This window comes from Caenorhabditis briggsae (assembly GCF_000004555.2).
Source record: "Caenorhabditis briggsae complete genome, chrI, whole genome shotgun sequence".
Taxonomy (NCBI): domain Eukaryota; kingdom Metazoa; phylum Nematoda; class Chromadorea; order Rhabditida; family Rhabditidae; genus Caenorhabditis; species Caenorhabditis briggsae.
This window is the reverse complement of record NC_013489.2, coordinates 14,595,259-14,616,794: the sequence shown is the minus strand read 5'-3', so window position 1 is coordinate 14,616,794 and position 21,536 is coordinate 14,595,259. Positions and strand designations below refer to the sequence as shown.

The 21,536-nt window shown below is 38.4% G+C and overlaps 4 protein-coding genes across 4 annotated transcripts in view; 3 read left to right on the top strand and 1 right to left on the bottom strand.

Moving 5' to 3' along the window:
• The window catches only part of Cbr-let-49, a gene marked incomplete at both ends in the record, with an annotated part of 2,304 nt that extends 427 nt beyond the window's left edge, over positions 1–1,877 (top strand). Inside the window, 3 exon segments of the mRNA XM_002640600.1 lie at positions 20–23; positions 25–230; positions 1,565–1,877. Coding sequence (XP_002640646.1) covers positions 20–23; positions 25–230; positions 1,565–1,877 — 523 coding nt within the window.
• Positions 1,878–3,029: 1,152 nt separating this feature from the next.
• Positions 3,030–3,546, top strand: Cbr-ubc-16 (the record flags this gene model as incomplete). Its single annotated transcript, XM_002640599.1, has 2 exons — positions 3,030–3,242; positions 3,316–3,546. Coding segments are annotated over 2 exons (444 nt in total), but the record flags the coding sequence as incomplete, so codon positions are not given.
• Positions 3,547–4,550: 1,004 nt separating this feature from the next.
• Positions 4,551–7,625, top strand: Cbr-ddo-3 (the record flags this gene model as incomplete). The annotated part of the gene is made up of 6 exons (XM_002640598.2): positions 4,551–4,593; positions 4,642–4,742; positions 5,726–6,336; positions 7,130–7,250; positions 7,302–7,403; positions 7,452–7,625. The coding sequence occupies 6 exons, from the start codon at positions 4,551–4,553 to the stop codon at positions 7,623–7,625; spliced, it is 1,152 nt and encodes a 383-aa protein (XP_002640644.2).
• Positions 7,626–7,744: 119 nt separating this feature from the next.
• Positions 7,745–12,557, bottom strand: Cbr-tag-271 (the record flags this gene model as incomplete). Its single annotated transcript, XM_045241549.1, has 7 exons — positions 7,745–7,863; positions 8,479–8,781; positions 9,911–10,040; positions 10,452–10,669; positions 11,736–12,015; positions 12,170–12,337; positions 12,372–12,557. The coding sequence occupies 7 exons, from the start codon at positions 12,555–12,557 to the stop codon at positions 7,745–7,747; spliced, it is 1,404 nt and encodes a 467-aa protein (XP_045096892.1).
• Between the last annotated feature and the right edge of the window lie 8,979 nt (positions 12,558–21,536).

Genomic DNA, 21,536 nt, shown 5'->3' with positions numbered 1-21,536 from the left:
TATATANTGATTTTCAAAGANGTCATCGGCGCGTTCTTCGACCTGCTAGAGGTGCTGATCCGTGCGCCCGACCACCCGGCTCGTGATAAGAAAATGGTGGATTTGCACACGATTTTTATCAATATGCACCACTTGATCAATGAATTCCGACCCGTGCAGGCACGGGACAGCGTCAGGATTCTCCAAGAACGACAGATCGATGAGCTCACCGAGATTTGTGATGATTTCAGGTCAGAAATCGGGAAAATCCATGAAAATGTGTAGAAAATGATCTAGATTCATGTAACAAGAGCGAAAGTTCAAAAAAAAAATCTAGAAAAATCGCTGTCTGAAACGATTTTAAGTTTTTACTGAGGCTTAGCAACTTTTGTAGTTTGTAGTCGACACAAAAACGAGCGAAAACGGTGTTGAAAATTGATCGAGAGAATACCAAGATTTCAAATTACTGAGGCTTAGGAATGTTTTGTAGTTTGTAGTGTATTAGCTTCAGTAAAGACAACTTTTCGAGAGACAAAATCCTTTTTTCTTCAATTTTTCGCAGGAATTTTCAGACCTTTTTAGGGTTTTCAGCTATTTTTGAAGATTCTTTTTCGATTTTTCCGAATTTATTGTCTGAAATTCCTTGAAAGATTACTGTAGATTACTGTAGAGAACGAATTTCCTTTTAGAGTTTTTATCTGCATTTTGACGTGAAGGACTTAAAAGATAGAAGATTTCCTATAGTAATCTACAGTAATTTGGGTCTAAAGGCTAAATAGGTCCGAAAATGTTCTGAAAAAATCTAAAAATAGTCTTAATTGGTCTGAAAAAGCCCAAAAAAGTCCAAAATGGAAAAGAAAAATTGTCTTAAATAGTCTAAAATAATCCAAAATCCAAAAAGGGTCTGAAATATAATTGCCAGAAAATGAGCTGAATTCGTCGGAACATCGTCAAAAATGGTCTGAAAATGGCCAAAATTAGCTTGAAAATGACCCAAAAATGATTGAGAACGGTCCAGAAATGGTTCAAACAAGTCCAAAAACAGCTAAAAATGGTCTGAAAAGGTCGAAAAATAGCCTCAAGGATCTAAGAATTATCTGAAAATACCCAGAAATTTTCTATAATTGCCAGAAAATGACCTAAAATCGTCTAAAATGGTCTGAAAATGGCCAAAATTAGGCTGAAAACGGTCCAAAATGGTCTTAAAATGAGCTCAAATGGTCCAGAATTGTCCAAAAAAGGCGCAAAAAGCTTCAAAAATGCTCTAAAATAGTCTGAAATTTAATCCAAAAATAAATTTAATTGGTCCAAAGTGGCCTAAAAAACCGTCGATAAATGGTCTCAAATTGCCTAGAATTGCTCAGAAATAGTCTAAAATTGTCCCCAAATTATCTAAAAATGGTCTGAAGAAATCGGAAAAGGGTCTAAACATGATCCAAAACTATCTTAAAATTGTCCAATATGCTCCGAATAGATCCAAAATTGTCTTAAAACGGTTCGAACGGTCCAAAAGTGGTCTAAAATTGCTCAAAAATGACCTTAAAATCCGATTTTCCAAGCCACTTTCCAATGTTTTCTCTTCCAGAGAATACCTGGCCCATGGACGTGAAGTGGTAGAGGATCAATTCAAAATGATCACCGGAAAACTGCCACCACCCCCACCGCCATCAGATCTCACCCGTGTCCGAATGCAGAATGGAGCATTGCACCGGCTGATTGAGGTCGAAAAAGAGACAGAAGAAGATGAGGAAATGAAAGAAGACGACGAGGAGAAGCCGTCGACGTCGTCTTCAGAAGGCAACCAGAAGACGTTGAGAGACATGACGAAAGGACATGGGCCACCGAGTGTTGTGAATCTGCTGGCTAGACAGTTAAACGAAATGGAACTTAAGAAATAAGCCAATTCTCTACTTTGATCTCATTTTCCGATCTTTTTTTTTGTGATTTTCTCTATGTAAATTGCCCAAAAATCGATTTAAAATTGCTTTTTTCCTATATTAAATTGTCTATTATGCGTTCTAACGCCTTTTTCTACCTATTTTTTCCCTTAAAATTCGCATTCTCTGATTTTTTGTGATTTTTTTTCCACAAGAAAAGGTCGAAAATGAGCCGAGTTGCATTGCGATTTGAAGTTTCACTGAGGCTTAGAACTTTTTGTAGTTTGTAGCCGCTTAGCCTCAGTATAATTTCAAAGCCCTGTAAATCGGTTCAATTTTATCCTTTTTTAATGATTCTTGGCTCAAAAATTCTGGAATGTTTTTTGTAGTTCCTTAGTAGACTACAAACTACAAAAACTACAAAAAACTTAGAGTCAAAAATTGTCATATAGCGATTTTCAATTTTTATTGAGGCCTAGTGAATTTTGTAGTTTGTAGTGGCAAAATTTTTCAGCTGGAAAATGTTTGGAAAATATCACAAAGTTTGCACTAAAAATTATCAAACACGGTCGAAAATGAGCCGAGTTGCAGCGATTTGAAGTTTTTTTACTGAGGCTTAGGAGTTTTTGTAGTTTGTAGCCGCTTGGCCTCAGTAAATCGCTGCCAGTTCTCTCATTTTTATCCGTTTTTTAAAATAATTTTTAGTGCGAAACTAGAAAATTTTGCCACTACAAACTACAGAATTCTCTAAGCCTCAGTAAAAATTGAAAATCGCTGCTTTCGGCGATTTTTGACTCGAAGTTTTCTGTTGCTTTTGTAGTTTGTAGTCTACTAAGTAACTACAAAAAATATTCATTAAAAACTGACGATTTTTAACTCATTTATAGCGCTTTGAAGTTTTCCTGAGACTAAGTGACTACAAACTACAAAAGTTTCTAAGCCTCAGGAAAATTGGAAATCGCTGTAACTTGGCTCATTTTACACCGTTTTTGACGATTTTTAGCTCATAATTTGTCGCATTTGAAGTTTTCACTGAGGCTTAGAAACAACTTTTGTAGTTTGTAGTCTCTCTATTTTCAAATAATTGCTCAAAAAAATCTCAAGTAATGCGTTCTTTATTTTTCCCTATTTTCCCCTTAAAATCCCCAAAATTGTCCGTTCCAGACTCAGAAAATGTCAGATGCAGCGGCGCGACGGCTCATGAAGGAGCTGAATCAGTTGAAAACTGAAAATCCAGCCGGACTGCTCATCGACAACACCATAACGAGTCATGATTTGAAGCAATGGAAAATCGGAGTGGTGGGCGCCGAGGGAACGTTGTATGCCGGCGAGGTGTTCACCTTGCAATTCACATTCGGACCACAGTACCCGTTTAATTCGCCAGAGGTTTGTACAACACACCCTCACGCACAATTGAGTACCTTTGACTACAGTAACCCTCCGAAATTGAAATTTCTAGGTCATGTTCGTCGGCGACACCATCCCCGCGCACCCGCACATCTACTCAAACGGTCATATCTGTCTATCGATTCTATCTGACGATTGGACGCCAGCCCTCAGCGTCCAATCAGTGTGCCTTTCGATTCTCTCGATGCTCTCATCGTCAAAAGAGAAGAAGCATCCGATCGACGACGCGATCTATGTGAGAACGTGCAATAAGAATCCGAGTAAGACTCGCTGGTGGTTCCATGGTAAGGAATCCTTTTCAGGATGAAAATTCTGGAATCTTCGAATTTGACCCTCTAATTTGCACAAACTAACTTTACAGGATGAAAGATCGTCTTTTAAAACCTATGAATCCGTTTTCAAAATCTGCCAAAGACACTTCTGAAGTGCTGAAATTTCAGTTTCAGTCAAAAACCAAAAAAAAAACACTTTCAGTTTAAAATCGGCTTCAAATTTGATTTTCTCCACATCTAGGAGGTTTTAGGACTTGAAATTTCTTTTTTTTGTTATATTTAAAATAATGTGGAAAAATATTAAATTCTACTTAATTTTAAGTATAACACAAAAAAGGAATTTCAAGTCCTGAAACCTCCTAGGAGTGAGAGAAAATCAAATTTGAAGCCGATTTTACACTGAAAACATGATTTTTTAAATTTTTACTAAAACTGAAATTTCAGCACTTTAGAGGCTTCTTAAGCAGATTTGGAAAACAGCTTTATAGATTTTAAAATACGATCTTGCATACTGTATAGATAGTTTGTGCAAATTAGAGGCTCAAACTAAGAAGACCCCCTCAAATTCTGAATTTTCAGACGACAGTGTGTAATCCTTCTTCGCCTTCTGTATACTCATCCAGCGCCACAACCAAGGAAAAGCTAATAAAAATCCCACCCACCCCTCACTCATTATATTCGCCATCTTATATTTTTTTTTCCCTTCGCTTCTCTCACTCTACAATTACCACCCCCTATAATCTGTTTCTTGTCATCCTCCCTGCCAACCAGAAGCAGAAGCTTCTCGATTGATTTTGAAGTTGAATTTTGTAAATAAAGCTATGTGTACAGAAGGCTCTGAAATTCCATGAAAAAAACAAACAAAAAATTTAGATCTAGAAACTTCTTCTTTTTAATTTTTTTAAGTCAAAAATTATTTTTGATCTACCGGCCTAGATTTTTCGCGCCACATTAGCTAACAAAAACCTCTAGTGTCATCCTTTTTTCTTCTTTTTTCACTTTTTCCGATTTTAGGATGCTCCGCCTTCTTCTCCTCTTTCTCGGAGGAGTTTTTGCAGGTAATATATAACATTTTCTGGCGAAAATTATACAAAAAAAAAATCTAGTAAACTCTCTACGCGTCGCCGTCGTTGGTGAAGGCGTCATCGGGCTGAGCACGGCGACAGCGATTCTGGATTTGGCCGAGAAGGAGAATATCACGGCGCCGGTGAGGGAATTTTTCGAATTTTCTTTGAATTTCACAGGTTAAAACAGCAGGAAAACTGAAAAAAAATTCGGCATTTTTTCGATGAATTTTTAGGGGTTTTCAGGCATTTTTCGGCTTCAAAAAAGAGAAAATTTGGTGAAAATACATATTTCTAGCTTTTATTTAGGTTTAACCTGTTTTTTATCAGCTCAAAATTGCTCCTAAAAAACAAAAATCAAGCAATTTTTAGGCTTTTTGGGCGTTTTATCAGCCAAAATAGGTTTTTTTTTCGCTTCTAAACCTGATTACGCGATTTTTGGGTTTTAAAGCTATTTTTTCATCTAAAAATCTTTTCGGCGTTTCTTGCTTCAAAAAACGGAGTTTTCTGAAAATTTTAGGCGAATTTTCGCGCGATATCGACGATATCGTGTCGAAACCCAACCTCGGCGGAGCATGCTCCTTTAAAGGAACATGCTTCAAAGAGGATGGGTTTCGACGCGAAATCGTCGGAAAAGGAATTTTTTTTCACGCCTATTTTCTCGAAAAATTTGGTTAAAAAACACTCGGTTTTTAGGTAAAAATCTAGAAAAAATACAGTAAAATAGGTTTTTTTAATTGTCAAACCACTAATTTTCCCTTAAAATTCTGATTTTTTGCCTATTGTCTAGCTTGAAATTACCCTGAAATTAGGTAAAAATCTATGAAAAACACAGAAAAATAGGTTTTTTAATTGTCAAGACACTCACTAATTTTCCCTAAAAAAGCGCGAAAATGTTTGCCTATTCTCTCAGAAAAATTGGTTCAAAATACTCAGTTTTTAGGTAAAACTTTATTTTAAAAAAAAACTTTTTTCCCATAAAAAACAACAATTCTAAATTTTTCCATGTTTGGCCTATTTTCTAGCTTGAAATCGCACTGAAATTGGTTAAAAATACCCGGGTTTTAGATGAAAATCATTAAAAAATACAGAAGAAACCAATTGTCCTTGAAATTTCTGTTTCCAGGACATCCAAATCTTCCATCACAAGCCATTCGAAAAGATCCTAAGTCGCCACATCGCCGGTCTGTTCCGCATCGATAGCGGCTCGGAAATTAACAAAAAATACGGGTATGACACTTTTGAGAAGCTCGCGACGCTCTGGCGAGAGTACGGAGGTCTCAGCGGTGTTCAACTCGTCTCCGGCCACATTTTGTCGGATTCAAAGGCCAAATTGGATTCTCAACGTGTCGCTTATGGATCGCTAGTCTACAACTATCGAGATCTCACTGAACCCGAGTTATTCGGTCCTACTTCGTTGTTCGACCTGCCCAGAAACACGACGACGCATGGGATTCACTACACGGCATACACTTCAGAAGGCCTTCGATTCTGCCCGTTTTTGAAAAAGGAGCTAATGGCGAAGGGTGTGCGGTTCACTCAGAGACGAATTGAGAATCTGGAGGAGCTTGGCGCCGAGTTTGATGTGGTTGTCAATGCGGCAGGACTGTTTGGAGGTGTTCTCGCTGGAGATGACGCTGGGAACATGACGCCGATTCGTGGGGTGCTCATTCGGGTGGATGCTCCATGGCACAAGCATTTCTTGTATAGGGACTTTTCGACAATCACTATTCCTGTGTGAGTTTTGAAATTTGGAATTTTTAGAAACTAAACCTAGAAAAAACGATGAAAATCGCGAAAAAACGAGTTTTTCAAAAAAAAATTGCACGGATGGCCTAGTGGGTTTTTGGGCACGAATCTCAACACCAAGGTTCGATTCCACTCGACACCTAAGCTTTTTTGGTTTTGTGCTGAGCATGTTTTAGTGGTTCTAGACGCGCCAAAATGCTTCATTTTCAGATTTTTCTAAAATTCTGAAATTCCAAAAAACTATGAAAATCGACAAAAATTCGAATTTCGCGTCCTTTTTCTTCGCAGATGGCCTAGAAAACCCCCACTCGGCCACCAGATGCGTTTTTCTCATTGATCAGCGGAGAAAATGCGTGCGGAGTTAGAATTTTCATCAATGTTCAGTGTTTTTTGGAATTTCAGATTTTTCTGAAAATCTGAAAATGACATTTAGGCGCGTCTAGAACCACTAAATCATGCTCAGCACAAAAGCAAAAAGCGTTTGGCGTCGAGTGGAATCGAACCCTGGTGTTGAGATTCGTATGTGTCCAAAAACCCACTAGTCCATTCGTGCAATTTTTTGAAAACCTCGTTTTTTCGCGACTTTCATCGTTTTTCATAGGTTTTGGGTCGTTTTGGCGACCAAAAAAGTGTCAAAAACCATTTTTATCCTGTTTTCAGATTTTTCTGAAAATCTGGAATTCCAAAAAAGGACTGAAAATTGATAAAAAGTCGAATTTCGTGCACTTCCGCACAACACCTTTAAAAACAATTTTTCTAAAAATTTCATTTTTTTTTTCAGCATCGACTCTGTCTACATGGGAACTGTGAAACAAGAAGGCGCCTATGGTCCGAACAATGTGACATTCAACGATATCCAGGACATTACTAGCCGATATGTACAGCTTCAGCCGTCCTTTAAGGTTCCTCAAGCCCGTTCTCCCTTTTAAAATCACCAATCTAAAACTTTCCAGAGGGTCCACATGCTCTCCAGCTTCGTTGGCTACCGCCCAGGCCGCAAACAAGTCCGTGTGGAGAAGCAGATTCGCGAGGCCTATGGACAGAAGAAGTTTACGGTAGGGAGCTGACCTAGAATCCCTCAAAAAGCTAGGTCATCATTTCAGGTCGTCCATAACTATGGTCATGGTGGCAACGGCTTCACACTGGGATACGGTAGCGCTGTGCATGCGGCGAGACTCGTCTTGGATCTTTCACTGGACAACTACGCTGGAATTGTCCCAGAGCCACTGCCAGTGAACTCGACTGTTGGCGATTGGGTTCAAGTACTCGATGATTAAATTTTTTAGAATGATATAAAGCATGTGTGATTTTTAAAATAAACATTTATTGAAAATCGAAAGTGACTAGGGGAACCCGTGAATCAACTGGACAAGAGAGATAACATACAGGGAGAGAGTTAGAAGTCATAATGGCTGTAATGGGGATTTGAATTTGCCGCCGAGCCCATGGAGAATCGCAGGAATTGCTCATCCTCGATGTCTTGGAGCATGTGTTGAGGGGTGATCGAGCCGCCGTCTGTAAAATTTGAATTTTGTATTTGGCACGGAGCCAATTTTAGGCGCGGCGCGTGTCGGCGCAGCGGTCGCCATCTTTGCAAAGCTTCAGAAGACGTTAAAACTCGAATTTAGGAAAATTTGAATAGCGAAAATTATCTATTTATCTATGTTTTTTTCATCGAAATCGGTTCAATGGTTCTCGAGTTATAGCGCTTACAAAATTTTTGGCAAACGCGCTCTACTGCACTTTTCTCATATCTCGCTTAGTTTTAGGACTAGAGACTTGATTTAACTTGCAGATTAACTGTTAATTAACATAAAATCAAAATTTCGCATATAGAAGTTGCTGAGCTAATTTTGGACGCGGCGCGTGTCGGCGTAGCGGTCGCCATCTTTGTAAAACTCCAGAAAACGTTAAAACTCGAGTTTTCGGAAAATTAAAAATGCGAAAATTACCTATGTGAAATTATCTATTCATCTATGTAATTTTCATTGAAATCGGTTCGATGCTTCGCGAGTTATAGAGCTTCTAATCTTCGAAGATTGTGGTAGCAAGCGCGCTCTATCGCACTTTGTTCATATCTCGCATGGTTTAAAAGCTAGAGACCTCATTTTTGAAGCAATAAAAACTCACAATTAGAAGAAACCAATTTGCTAGTCTCCAAAGATCTTCGACTTCTGGATCTTCTCGAACTCCTCGAATGATCCTTGTTCGAAGTGCACAGTCTTGTGATGATACACGCCGAAAGGACCACGATAGCAGCCATACTAACTGCCAAAACAATACACATCACTGCCTTCTCCTTGTTTTCTTTGAAAAATTGAACAACTTGGAGCAGGTCGTGTCCGACGCCGACGAGATTCGGCTCGACTCGCTTGGTGATCGGTGGAGGGTCCTGCTTCTCCATTCGGTACTCGTCATGGGTTACGTAGGATGCTAGAAATTGGGGAAAATTCGGTGGTTGTTCGGTATAAAACGGTTAACTTGGAGGATCAGCCTTGGACTTGGAGGATAGAGAATTGTCAACTTTCAGCTAATTTATCTCGGCCTTTTTGAGAGATATCAAAAAATAGTCAACTAGTAAAATGTTGCTGATATTATGATAAACATTTTGTCAGTTTACCACTTTTTGATATCTCTTCCAGGAAATGAGATAAATTAGGTCAAATAGACGCTATGGGCGGTGTCAGGTGCACTTATCTTTAATCTCTTTTATCTTGATCCCTATAAGAGATGTCAAAAAACAATCAATTAGTAAAGTATTGCTGATATTATGATAAGTAATTTATCAGTTGAGCACTTTTTGATATCTTTCATAGGAAATGAGATATAAGGGATCAAAGTTAGGGTGCATGTTTGCTTATCATCATTGGCTATCTCAGATATCCTAACTGGCATACGCCTGAATACGGTACCCGTTTTTGTTGTATGGTACTAAAAATTTTAGAGTATACTAAACAAACATAGGGCTTCAATTTTGTAGTTGACAACTTTTTCGAAAAATCAGGTCCTGGAGAGATATGCCACGTGGAAGCGCCCCTCCTTTTTGACGCCTGCTCGCTGGGCGCGCCTCAAGGTATGTCCTCTTCCACGTGGCATATCTCCGCAGGACTCGATTTTTCGAAAAAGTTGTCAACTACAAAATTAAAGCTCTATTTTCGTTTAGTACACTCTGAAATTTTCAGGCTTATCCAACAAGTTCTACTGTATTTTTTCGACCATCTAAAGTTGGCTATTTTCCACTTTAAAAAACTAGATGCCCCCTTTTGGCTAGTTTTGTAGGAAATTTCAAGGGGGTATAAAAATCGATAGGCATATGTATTTTCAAATTCCCTGTTTCAAAACAAGATAAAATCACTAAAAACGGATCACTGAGAAGGGGAGAGACGCAGACACTCTCGTTTCTCTGCGCTCTCGCAAAACTTTAAAGGGGCATAACTCGCTTCAAAATTTAGCTTGAAAATCACTTTTTTCCTAGTTTTGTAGAAAATTTTAAGGGAATCAAAATAATATAAGAATTGATATCAAAATTATTGGAATTAAACTTTTTTCTCCGGTTCCTTACCATCATTAGCAATCTGATGTACGTCTGGATCCCTAGCCGGCTCGCTGTCTACAACTTGTTCCCATTGAGTTTTGTCATTCACATCCTTAAAGAATCGCTCGTCTTCTTGCTTTTGAAGTGCATCTGCTTCCTGGAAGATGAAGCTTATTAGCTGAATAGTGATTTAGACACTTCGATCTCAATTATCTCGGTTGCTTTAAAAGATATCAAAATTTTGATAACTGATAAAATATTGCTGATGTTATGATAAACATTTTATCAGTTGACCACTTTTTGATATCTTTCATAGGGAGCGAGATAATGGAGCTCAAGTGTTTGACGAGTTGGGTAGGATTCTATTAAAGGCGGCGAGCGCCGCACCACCCCCTTGTGTACGCTTACCACCACTTTTTCCACCTATGCACCAAGTGGCGCAACGGCTAACGCTTTTGATTTTGGATCTGACCCTCGCAAGTTCAATTCCCCCTAGCGCCAATCTCTTTTTGCTTCTTTTCAAACCACAGTATCATATGTTTTTCGCTTTTTAGAGCCCATTTCCTACCTTCAAATACGCATCCAGTGTCGTCAACTCTCCTTTAATGGCTTCTTCCGAGAATATCTCTTCATTAACACATACATACACCACATGAAGGTGTCCGTGTCTACAGTGTCCCTTGATTTCCTCACTTTTCAGCGTGCACCCCTCTTTGGCATGACACTGACGAAGAACTTGTGGTAGAACATCCGAGACGCATTCTGGAGAAAAAATAATCAACGTTTCTGGAAGATTCAGTCCCTTTTTCAATTTCTTGACTACTCGGAAATCCTACTTTAGTATTCTAGAGCCCGAAAGGGATTCCGGTTCTTCTTCTCGTTCCCATTTTCATTGGAAAAGAGGGATTCAGAAGAAGACAATTGTCTTCTAAAGCTGTCTGCGTCTCTCATTGGCTCAATGGGACCCAAAGAATAGAATAGGATCGAAAGAAGATGGCTAATTGAATGTGTTGTCTCCTCTTGTCATCAACCCCGATGTTCTGGAACAAAAGAGAGGGCCAGAAAATGGGAAATGTTGCGAAATTGAGTTTGTCGGTTTGAACTTAAACCAATTTTTAACCTAGAAAAGTAACAAGATACAAAGTAAGGGACCAGAAACCTTTACTATTGAATTCTCCTAGTTTTCCCCTTTAAAATGAACTAAAAATTACTAAAAACGGACCATTTTGAGTTGAGATACGGGGCAGAGACGCAGACACTCTCGTTTCTCTGCGCTCTCGCCAAACTTTAAAGGCGCATAACTCGCTTCAAAATTTAGCTAGAAAATTACTTTTTTGCTAGTTTTGTAGAAAATTTCAAGAGGGTCACAATGATATGAGAAGTAATATCAAAATTTCTAAAACGAGCTGATTTATCTCGGTCAATTTTGAAGATATCAAAAAATTGTGAAATTATATATAAATACTTTGAAAGGAACATGTTGGTGCAAAATTCTAGTTTTTTGAAACTAAAATTTGTTTTATCAAAATCTCCAAGTTTTCCCCTTTAAAACACACTGAAAATCATTCTAAACGGACCATTTTGAGCTGAGATACGGGGGGAAAGACACAGACACTCTCGTTTCTCTGCGCTCTCGCCAAACTTTAAAGGCGCATAACTCGCTTCAAAATTTAGCTAGAAAATTACTTTTTTGCTAGTTTTGTAGAAAATTTTATGGGAATCAAAATAATATAAAATTGATATCAAAATTATTGAAACGAATTGATATTTCTCTCTAATAGGAATTGCGATAAATTGTGTGGTCAAAGACCATAGTTGCAACTCTATTAGAGGTTTCGCTTCAAACCCTTACCATGCCTAATCTCAGTGTCTGGGTCACACTGTGGCGACGTCTTCATTTGTGCGGAATACACAGCCAGACGTCTTCCTTCCCGACACTCTAGACGAATTTCTGGACGAGATGGTTCCGTGGGCTTCGGTGTGCAGAACGTCTCCTCATCGAACGACATCGGAATACATCCATATGCCATTTGAAGATATTTAGATGTCATTGGACATGGATCATCTTCAAATGTATTCGAATCCACGACTACTGTACACTTTCGGCGTTTGTCGCAGAGTTCCGAGATTCTCTGGAATAGAAAAACTAACTTTTAACTTTGAGCTAATTTATCTCATTTCCTGTAAAAGATATCAAAAATTTGTCAACTGAAAAATTGTTTATCATAATATCAGCAACATTTTATAAGTTGACACATTCTTGATATTTTGCATAGCAATTGAGATAATTGAGCTTAACCTTACCGTATGCGCTTGAATGACATCACAAGTGCTGGAATGGTGGATGAGAGCTAAGGGATCTGAAAGCGCTTCTGGAATCTTCCGGCCAGGTTGTGGGGGACACAATTGATTCTCTGGCACCACACGACCATAGAATCTGGAATTTTCTTGGTTTTATGGGTACAGTAACACCAATTAATGTTTAGACGTACCCAGTTTGAACCGAAATCTGGGTATTTCTGGGGCAGCTCAACGTGATCCTCTCCCCATCGCAAGCCTGTACTCGGTTGGATCGAAGTGACTCTTTCAGGATTCCTGGAAATTCATAAATTAATTTTTCGAGTCTTGTTTCAGCCATTCTAGAACATTCCAAGCCATTCATTTCCCTGCCCATTCGGTTTCTCAAGGTTCATTCCCCGTAAAAGCGAGAAAAGGCCGTTCACATACAAAAGTACTATTCTTCATTTTTTGAAACTATTATTTTTGAATTCTCCAAGTTTTTCCCTTTCAAACAAACTAAAAATCATTTGAAACGGACCATTTTGAGTTGAGATACGGGGCAGAGACGCAGACACTCTCGTTTCTCTGCGCTCTCGCCAAACTTTAAAGGCGCATAACTCGCTTCAAAATTTAGCTAGAAAATTACTTTTTTGCTAGTTTTGTAGGAAATATTTTAAGGGAGTTAGAATGATATTAAATTTAATACAAACTTATTAAAATTAAGCAAATTTATCTTGGTTCCTGTTAGAGATATCAAAATACAATCTCTTGTTTTGGCTATGCTTATATTAAGGCGCATATTTCAAAAACTAGAAAAGTGATCAAAAAGTTGTAAACTAAAAAAATGAAAACCGACAAATTTCCTACATTTTGATAGTAAATTTGTGTTTTTAGTGTACTAGAACTCGAGATATAAACGTTTTTCTGCAAAAATGTGTTTTATTTTTCAAAATTTGATATCTCAAATTTTATTTTTTTTTGGTGAAAAAATTCGTATGTTTTGTTTTAATATTGTTTTTTTTTCAAATTTCCCAAGTTTTTCCCTTTCAAACAAACTAAAAATCATTACAAACGGACCATTTTGAGCTGAGATACAGGGCAGAGACGCAGACACTCTCGTTTCTCTGCGCTCTCGCCAAACTTTAAAGGCGCATAACTCGCTTCAAAATTTAGCTAGAGAATCGGTTTTTAGCTAGTTTTGTAGGGAATTTTAAGGGAATTAGAATCATATAAAATTTAATTTAAACATCCAGAACATTACTACTTTCAGCCAACAAATGTGTTGTTCATTCCCTTATGCCCATTCTCGTCGGTTTCTCTCTCATCACAAAAAGGTTCACTCCCCGTAAAAGCGCAAAAAGCCGTTCACATACACATAAGTACTACGGCGACTCCTCTCTTTTTTCCAAAACTTTATGGGGTCCATTTTATGACCCCCTCTTCCTCTTTTCCTCTCTTTTTTCTATCCTTCTCAAAACCATTGACACCGACTAATTCACTCTTTTTAGTGTCCCCTGTGTGAACAGAGTGAGTGACCTTCGGATGTAAAAAAGGAGGAGATTTGGAATTTAAAATTTTTTATGCAAAAATTTGAATTTGGTTCGGTTTTTAGTGGGTTGGGACACCCTGGAACCTCGGATGCGATTGTTGAATTATGTATAAGGGATACTGTACCTTTTTATTATAATTTGGAATTGGTTTTCATTTGAAATTGCATATCATTATGATTCCCTTAAAATTCCCTGCAAAACTAGCAAACAATCAATTCTCTAGCTAAATTTTGAAGCGAGTTATGCGCCTTTAAAGTTTGGCGAGAGCGCAGAGAAACGCTATTGAGGGGTACTGTACCTCCGCTTACAAGTCAGTTAGCTTTCAATTAGTGAAACGAAACCAGCTACACGAACATCTGGCGCTTCCATTTCCACCTAGCAATTAGTGTCATTCAATTTGGCACTAGCGGATCAAAAAAGCGGAAGTCAGTCATGCAAAACCTACCAAGTCGGGCTTGAACCAAATTAGAAACTGCTGAAATTAGAAACGCGCTCCTTTGAGAATCTCTTAGTCCCTTGAAGGATCCTCTTTTATGCTCATTTTGTCGGTAAGGGAAAGATGAAAAGGATGATAGATGCGCATATATTATAGGGGATGTAGTATAGAATATTACAAGAAGTACAAGTGTCATGGAATACCTAATGAGTGGAGAAAGTGGCAGAGGCTAGGCTAACCTTAGGAGCAGGTTACTGTAGCCTAGACCAACCCAGATAGCTAGGTGGATAGATTAAAGTAAGCCTATATGGACACAACTAGACTGGACTATGTTTTTACAGGTTCTATTAGACTAGGATATGCTCTAATAGGGTAGATAATGCTCTATTAAGGTAGGTTTAGACCAGATTACGGTAGCATAGGTAGAACAAACTCTAATAGACTAGGTTATGTTCTATTAGACTAGCCTGTGATCTATCAGACTAGGCTTAGGCCAGGTCACGGTCGCTCAGATAAGATCAAGTCTATTAGACTAGGCTGTGATCTATTAGAATTGGCTTTGCTCTAATAGGGTAGGTAATACTCTATTAGGGTAGGCTTAGACCAGATTACGGTAGCCTAAATAAGACCAAGGCTATTAGACTAGCTTGTGATCTATTAGACAAGGTAATCCTCTATTAGGGAAGGCTATACTCTAATAGAGTAGGCTCAGGTCAGGTTACGGTATTCTAGATAAGACCAACTCTATTGGACTAAGCTATGCTCTATTAGACTAGGCAGTGATCTATTAGACTAGGATATATGTTATTAGGGTAGGCTTAGACCAGGTTACGGTACCCTAAGTAAGACCAATGCTATTAGACTAGGTTGCGATTTATTAGACTATGATATACTCTGTTAGATTAGGCTTAAGCCAGGTTACGGTAGCCTAGATAAGACTTACTCTGTTAGACTAGGCGCTATGCTTAGAATCCCTCTCTCGCTCTCTCTTCCCTTTTCAAAATCTCCATATATTTCTTCTGCTGCTTATTCAAAAAGGCAGAAAGCTACATGTTCCGATTTTTCCCACACAATAGACACAAGGTCCCCCTTAGGCAGGTGTGCTCTCATGGAAAGAGCAACCAAAGACATTTCAGGGGGAACATACACTCTTTCCGGTGTGGGGAAGCCAAATATAAAATGGAAGTACTCGAATTTCAAGCATTGGAATTGAATGGAAGTTGCTGGGAGGTTGGGTGGTCCATTTGGGACAGGAAGGCTAATCTTGAAAAACGCATATCTCAAAAACTATAATATTTATCAAAATATTACAAACTATTAAAATAAAGAACACAAAATTTCCAACATTTTAATATAAAAATCATGTTTTCAGCTATTGTAGAAATTGAGATATGAAATTTTGAAAAAAAAAACTTATTTTTGCAGAAAAACGTTCATATCTCAAGTTCTAGTACAGTTAAAAACACAAATTTACTATCACAGTGTAGGAAATTTGTCTTTTTTATTTATTTTGTAGTTTACATCTGTTTGATTCCACTTCTAGTTTTTGAGATATGCGCCTTTAAAGTAAGCACATATCCCATTTTATGTCCACTTTCGAAAGCTCTCTCAAAAATCAAGAAACACCGGTATAAATTATTAATTTCTTTATTGATTTGTATATTATTCTGTTACCTTTGAAATTCCCTACAAAACTAACTAAATATCAACGTTCTAGCTTAAGATTGAAGCGAGTTATGCGCCTTTAAAGTTTGCGAGAGCGCAGAGAAACGAGAGTGTCTGCGTCTCTTCTCTTTAACTGTATCTCAGCTCAAAATGCTTCGTTTTTAATGATTTTTTGTTTGTTTTAAAGGGAAAAACCTGGAGAATTTCCCTTATGAGTAATCCTAACTTTTGAAACCTCCCGTACTCCTCTTCCTCCCTGTTTCATAACATCCGCCCTCTCTCTCTCTCTCAAAAAAGTTCTCCCCTCTCTTTTTCACCCCCCTTGCGTGTCGAGATGTGTAAAACAAGAGAGCCTTCTGCTCCTGGAGCAACATTATCATCTCTTCAAACGGGCGGTTTTACGTGGTCATGAGCGAGAGAGAGAGAGAGAGGGAGGCTAATGGCTGTGTGTGTCAATTGACAGAGCCAGGAGAGAGAGAGAAGAGAGCGGATTTTTTTTTCGAAAAAATAAATGGAACGAAATGTCAAATGAGCGACAGCGGTTATTACGAATGGAATGGAAGCTATAGGTTTGAAGTTTGGCCCACTCATAGTTAAGTGATGTTGTCTAGCTGAGCAAATTGACTGATTATGATTTCTGACAATCTTAAGTGAACTTTGTCAGTAGAGCGCATTTGCATAGCAAACTAAACTTTGTATTTCCGAATTCTCCTAGCTTTTCACTTTAAAACAAACCGGAAATCATTGAAAACGGGCCATTTTGAGCTGAGATAAGGCAGAGACGCAGACACTCTCGTTTCTCTGCGCTCTCGCCAAACTTTAAAGGCGCGTAACTCGCTTCGAGATATAGCTAGAAAGTTGGGTTTTGATTAGTTTTAAAGGAAATTTTGAATGGGTCAGAATCATATAAATTTTGATTGAAAAGTTATTAAAATTGATGAGCTGGAACCCAAAATCTCGAATAACAAGGTTTTTTTTTCAGACTGTTAACTTTGAGCTTAATTATCTCGGTTACCATCATAGATATCAAAACGCGGTTAATTAACAAAATGTTTATCATAAACTGAAGAGTATTTTACTAGTTGGCCACTTTTTGATACCTGTTACAGTAACCTAGATAAACTGGCTGAAAGTTGGAAGTAACTTTTTTCTATCCAGCAACTCTAGCAACTTCCCCATTTCCTAGACCCCCGCCCTGGAGGAAATGTCTCCATTAGCAACTATGTTCCCTTTCTGCCCACAAATGCTCCGTCCGCAACGTAATTCTATAATTGTATAAAGTGAGCCTACCCGAAGGGCAACAGACGTTTCTAACCCCCCGGATGCATAGCAGCAGAAGGCGTAATAAGCATCATTAAGTGGTGAGAGAGAGAGAGAGAGGGAGTATGTTATAAACAAAATGTCTCTATCTAGGGCAGCTCTTATGGGTCACGACATGATGATGACAAGTTTCGAGGAAGGGATAAGCAAATGGGTTCCAAAGAGAATGGGTAAATATAAATATAAACATTTGGATGGATGGGGTACGGTACCTTTAGAAGTAGGGAACCAGGAACCTCAATCTGAATGATTTGAAATTCTCTAAAACTTTGCCTTTAATACAAACTAAAAATCATTAAAAACGGACCATTTTGAGCTGAGATACAGGGGAGAGACGCAGACACTCTCGCTTCTCTGCGCTCTCGCCAAAAGTTTAAAGGCGCATAACTCGCTTTAAAATCTAGCTAGAAAGATGATTTTAAGCAAGAATTGTAGGAAATTTCTATGGGGTCAGAATGGTATTAAATTCAATAAAGTTTAAATTTTTCAGAAAATCAAAAAAGTCGATTTCATTCTTCAATGCCAAGAAATAGTTCTAGCATCCTTTTTACCTTAGATTCTACCCCTTGTCTTCCAATTTCATGAAGAAAACATAAACCAATCGTTAAATGGTCACATTCATCACTCATCCACCCCCAATTCCATCTCATTTTTTTGGTCCTACGAAATGAGAGGAGACTGCGAAAAGACCCCGATCATTAGGCGAATTTCTCACCTCCTTCAAGAAAAAACGACCTACCTTCAATGGGGTTAATATCATGACTATTCGATGGGGATCCAATAAATCCATTCTTCAAAAGTTTGGCGTTCAAAAAACCACTAAAAACAAGAAGGAACAGCGAAGAGCAGATGAGCATTTTTACATGGAAAACCTGGAAAATAGATTATTGGGCAAGTGTTGGGCAAAACTGGGCAAAGTTGGGTAAAGTTGAGCAAAGTTGGATGAAGTTGGGTGAAGTTATCCAAAATTAGGCAAAATTGGGCAAGGCTGCGTAAAGTTGGGCAAAATTGGGCAAAAATGGGTGAAAATAGGCAAAGTTGGGGAAAAATGGGCAAAAAAGACCAAAAATGGGCAAAGTTGGGAAAAAATGGGAAAAAATGGGTAAAGTTATGCAAAATTAGGCAAAATTGGGCAAAGTTGAGTGAAATTGAGCAAAGTTGGGCAAAGTTGGGCATGATTGGGTGAAGTTGGGTAAAGTTGGGCAAAAATGGCTTTATATAGATAGCCTAGGCTAGCTTATGAACTCTCAAAGCCACTCAAAAAAGGTTGACATCTATAGGAAAAAGAAGAAAGGGAGAAGAAGAAACGAGATGAGAAGCGAGTACACATGCGGAAAAGTGGGCGGAGCCTTCGCCTTCCTCTAGGCCACGCCCCCTTTATTCTCGTTCCAAGTGTTTAGGTTCTTTGATATGGGTAAAAAGGTGTTAATATGAATGTCAGGGGTGTCTGGGTGTAATATGATACACTTGGAGGGAATAAAAAACAAGGGAGGAGGGGAGAGCAGGCGGAAGAGCATGGCAACAGATGGTCCCGAAGACTGCCTCACGGGAGAGAGGTGAGAGATAGAAAACGAGAGAGAAGAGAGAATTAGAGATTGAGAGGTATAAACGTTTTGGGATTAGAAAAATCGCTTGAAAAGCCATCATTCATAGAAAGTTGCAGTTTTTAGACCTAGACCCCCCCCCCCCAACTGTAAGTAAATTTATCTCAGTTGCTATTAAAGATATCAAAAAGTGGGTAATTGATAAAATATTGGAAACTTTAAAACTAATATTTTATTAGTTGGCTGTATTTTGATATCTTTCACAGAAACCGAGATAAATGTGATCAAAGTAGACGCTGAAGGGAGCGCCACCTCATGTTGTCGGTAGAGCGCATCTTCCTTTGAGCCAATTTATCTCGGTTTCTATAAGAGATATCAAAAAGCTGTCAACTGATGAAATGTTTATCATGATATCAGCAATATTTTATCAATTGATAAAATTTTGATATCTTTTACAGGAAATGAGATATATAGGCTCAAAATGTGAGCATAGGGTGGCATGGCTATAATGACCCCCCCCCCCCCCTAACCTTCAACTTTGAGCTCATATATCTCATTTTCTGTAAAAGATATCAAAAATTTGTCAACTGTTAAAATGTTGCTGACGTTATGATAAATAATTTATCAGTTGCCAAATTTTTTTATATCTCTCATAAGAACCGAGATAATTGAGCTCGAAATGCGTATACAGAGCTTCTATGCAAAATACGGTATATCAAAATTTCTAGCTACCGTAAAACCTCTAATAGAACGACACCCGGATCGTCCACTTTGAGCCTATATATCTCATTTTCTGTGAAAGATATCAAAAAGTGGCTAAATAGTAAAATTTTGCTGATATCTTGATAAACATTTTACTAGTTAACCACTTTTTGATATCTTTTCAAAGAAGTGAGATAAATAGGCTCAAAGTGGACGATCCGGGTGTCGTTCTATTAGAGGTTTTACGGTATTCAGAGTATATTGTGAAAAAGACCTCCCAAGCATGTTTTTCAACAACATCACTCATCACAAAAAAAGGCGAATACAAGACAGATGGTGTTTCCTCCCATCTGAATGGGTGCGATTGAAGAAAAGAGGAGGAGGAGTAGATGGAGCAATTGAGAGTGAATGATCAAATGATGTTGCAGGTGTTGAGAAGGAAGGGGGGACAAATTGTAGTACACACAAGACACTCTTGATGTTGTTGTACACAAATAAACTGGCAGATTCCGGAAGGGATAAGGGGATAGTAGTAGTGATCCGATGATCTGAACATTCTAATAGAACGCCACCCAAAATTGTGTGCCCTGTTATCTTGGTTCCTGTCAAAGATATCAAAAAGTGGACAACTGACAAAATGTTTATCATAGTTTGAGCTACATTTCATTATTGAATCACTTTTTGACATCTTTTACAGAAAGCGAGATATATAGGCTTAAAATTGGCGGTACGGCATGCTCATGGCAACCGCCCATCAAACCAGTAACCAAGAAAAATAGGTTCACTTTAATAACTTTTTAATCAAATTGTATATCAGTCTGATCTTCTTAAAATTTCCTACAAAACTAGCTAAAAAGTGATTTTCAAGCTGAATTTTGAAGCGAGTTATGCGCCTTTAAAGTTTTGCGAGAGCGCAGAGAAACGAGAGTGTCTGCGTCTCTACCCTTTAACTGTATCTCAGCTCAAAATGGCCAGTTTTTGGTGTTTTTTAGTTTGTTTTAAAGGAGAAAACTTGGAGAGTTTGAAAATACATTTTTTGACTTTTTAGACCTGACAAAACAATTTCTCTATCCAACCTGAGTGGTGATATGACCTCTAGACATGTAGATGGGCAAGGACATGTCCAAGAAGTAAAATTCTCCATTCATTTCGATAACTTTATTGTCAAATGTTATATCATTCTGATTCCCTTAAAATTTCCTACAAAACTTGCCAAAAAGTAATTTGGTAGCTAAATTTCGAAACGGGTTATGCTCCTTTGAAGTTTGGCGAGAGCGCAGAGAAACGAGAGTGTCTGCGTCTCTCTGTATCTTAGCTCAAGCTGGTTCGCTTTTAGTGATTTTTCGAGCTCCAAGGATTCTTGAAATAATTGAAAGCTTGTATCTCTTGAACTACAGTACCTAGGGATATCCTAACTTAGCCATAATGTCTACAGTTAGTTGCATCATAGGCTTACGCAAGACGCACCTGGTACCTCTGGCCGGACCTTGAGCTTTACAGGATTTTTAATTTTTCAGGATTTCCAAAATGGAACTAGCCTAATCCGCTAAATCATGTTGTTAGGAGGCTCCAGATGGGACATAGGGGGGGGGGGGTGCTAAATCAAAGAATTACGCAATGACAAGAAGTCATTAGCATAACAGAGAGAAGACAAATGGTATTGGGAATTAATAGGAAGAGCTAGCCAGCTAAAAACATAGGATCTAAGCTTTGAAGCTAGGATCAACGCAGTTTTTGACTTTCTGGCTCGCAGAACTAGACCTGAAGCTTAAAGCTAGGAATTACGGTAGACCTTCTACAACTCTAGTAGCTCAGAGAGCTGGCCTAGATGGATAAAAGCACGGGACCTGAAGTTAGAAGCTAGGATATTATGGCATTTTCAACCTACATTGGGGAAAGAGCTTATGGCATCTAGACCTTCTAGAACCCTGCTAAATAATTTGACCTCGATTCCTTCCCCCTTTTTTAAAAAGTAATTATACCTATCACTTCCATTCAGCTAGTAATTAAGAGACCAGGTGACAATTTTATAATATCCTCGTCTTCTTTTGTTTTCTATTCGTCTCCGATTTAATTCCCACCTGCTTTCTCAACACCTCTCTCTCTCTCTCCTTCTCTCTCTCTCTCTCTCTCTCTCTCTCTCTCTCTCTCTCTCG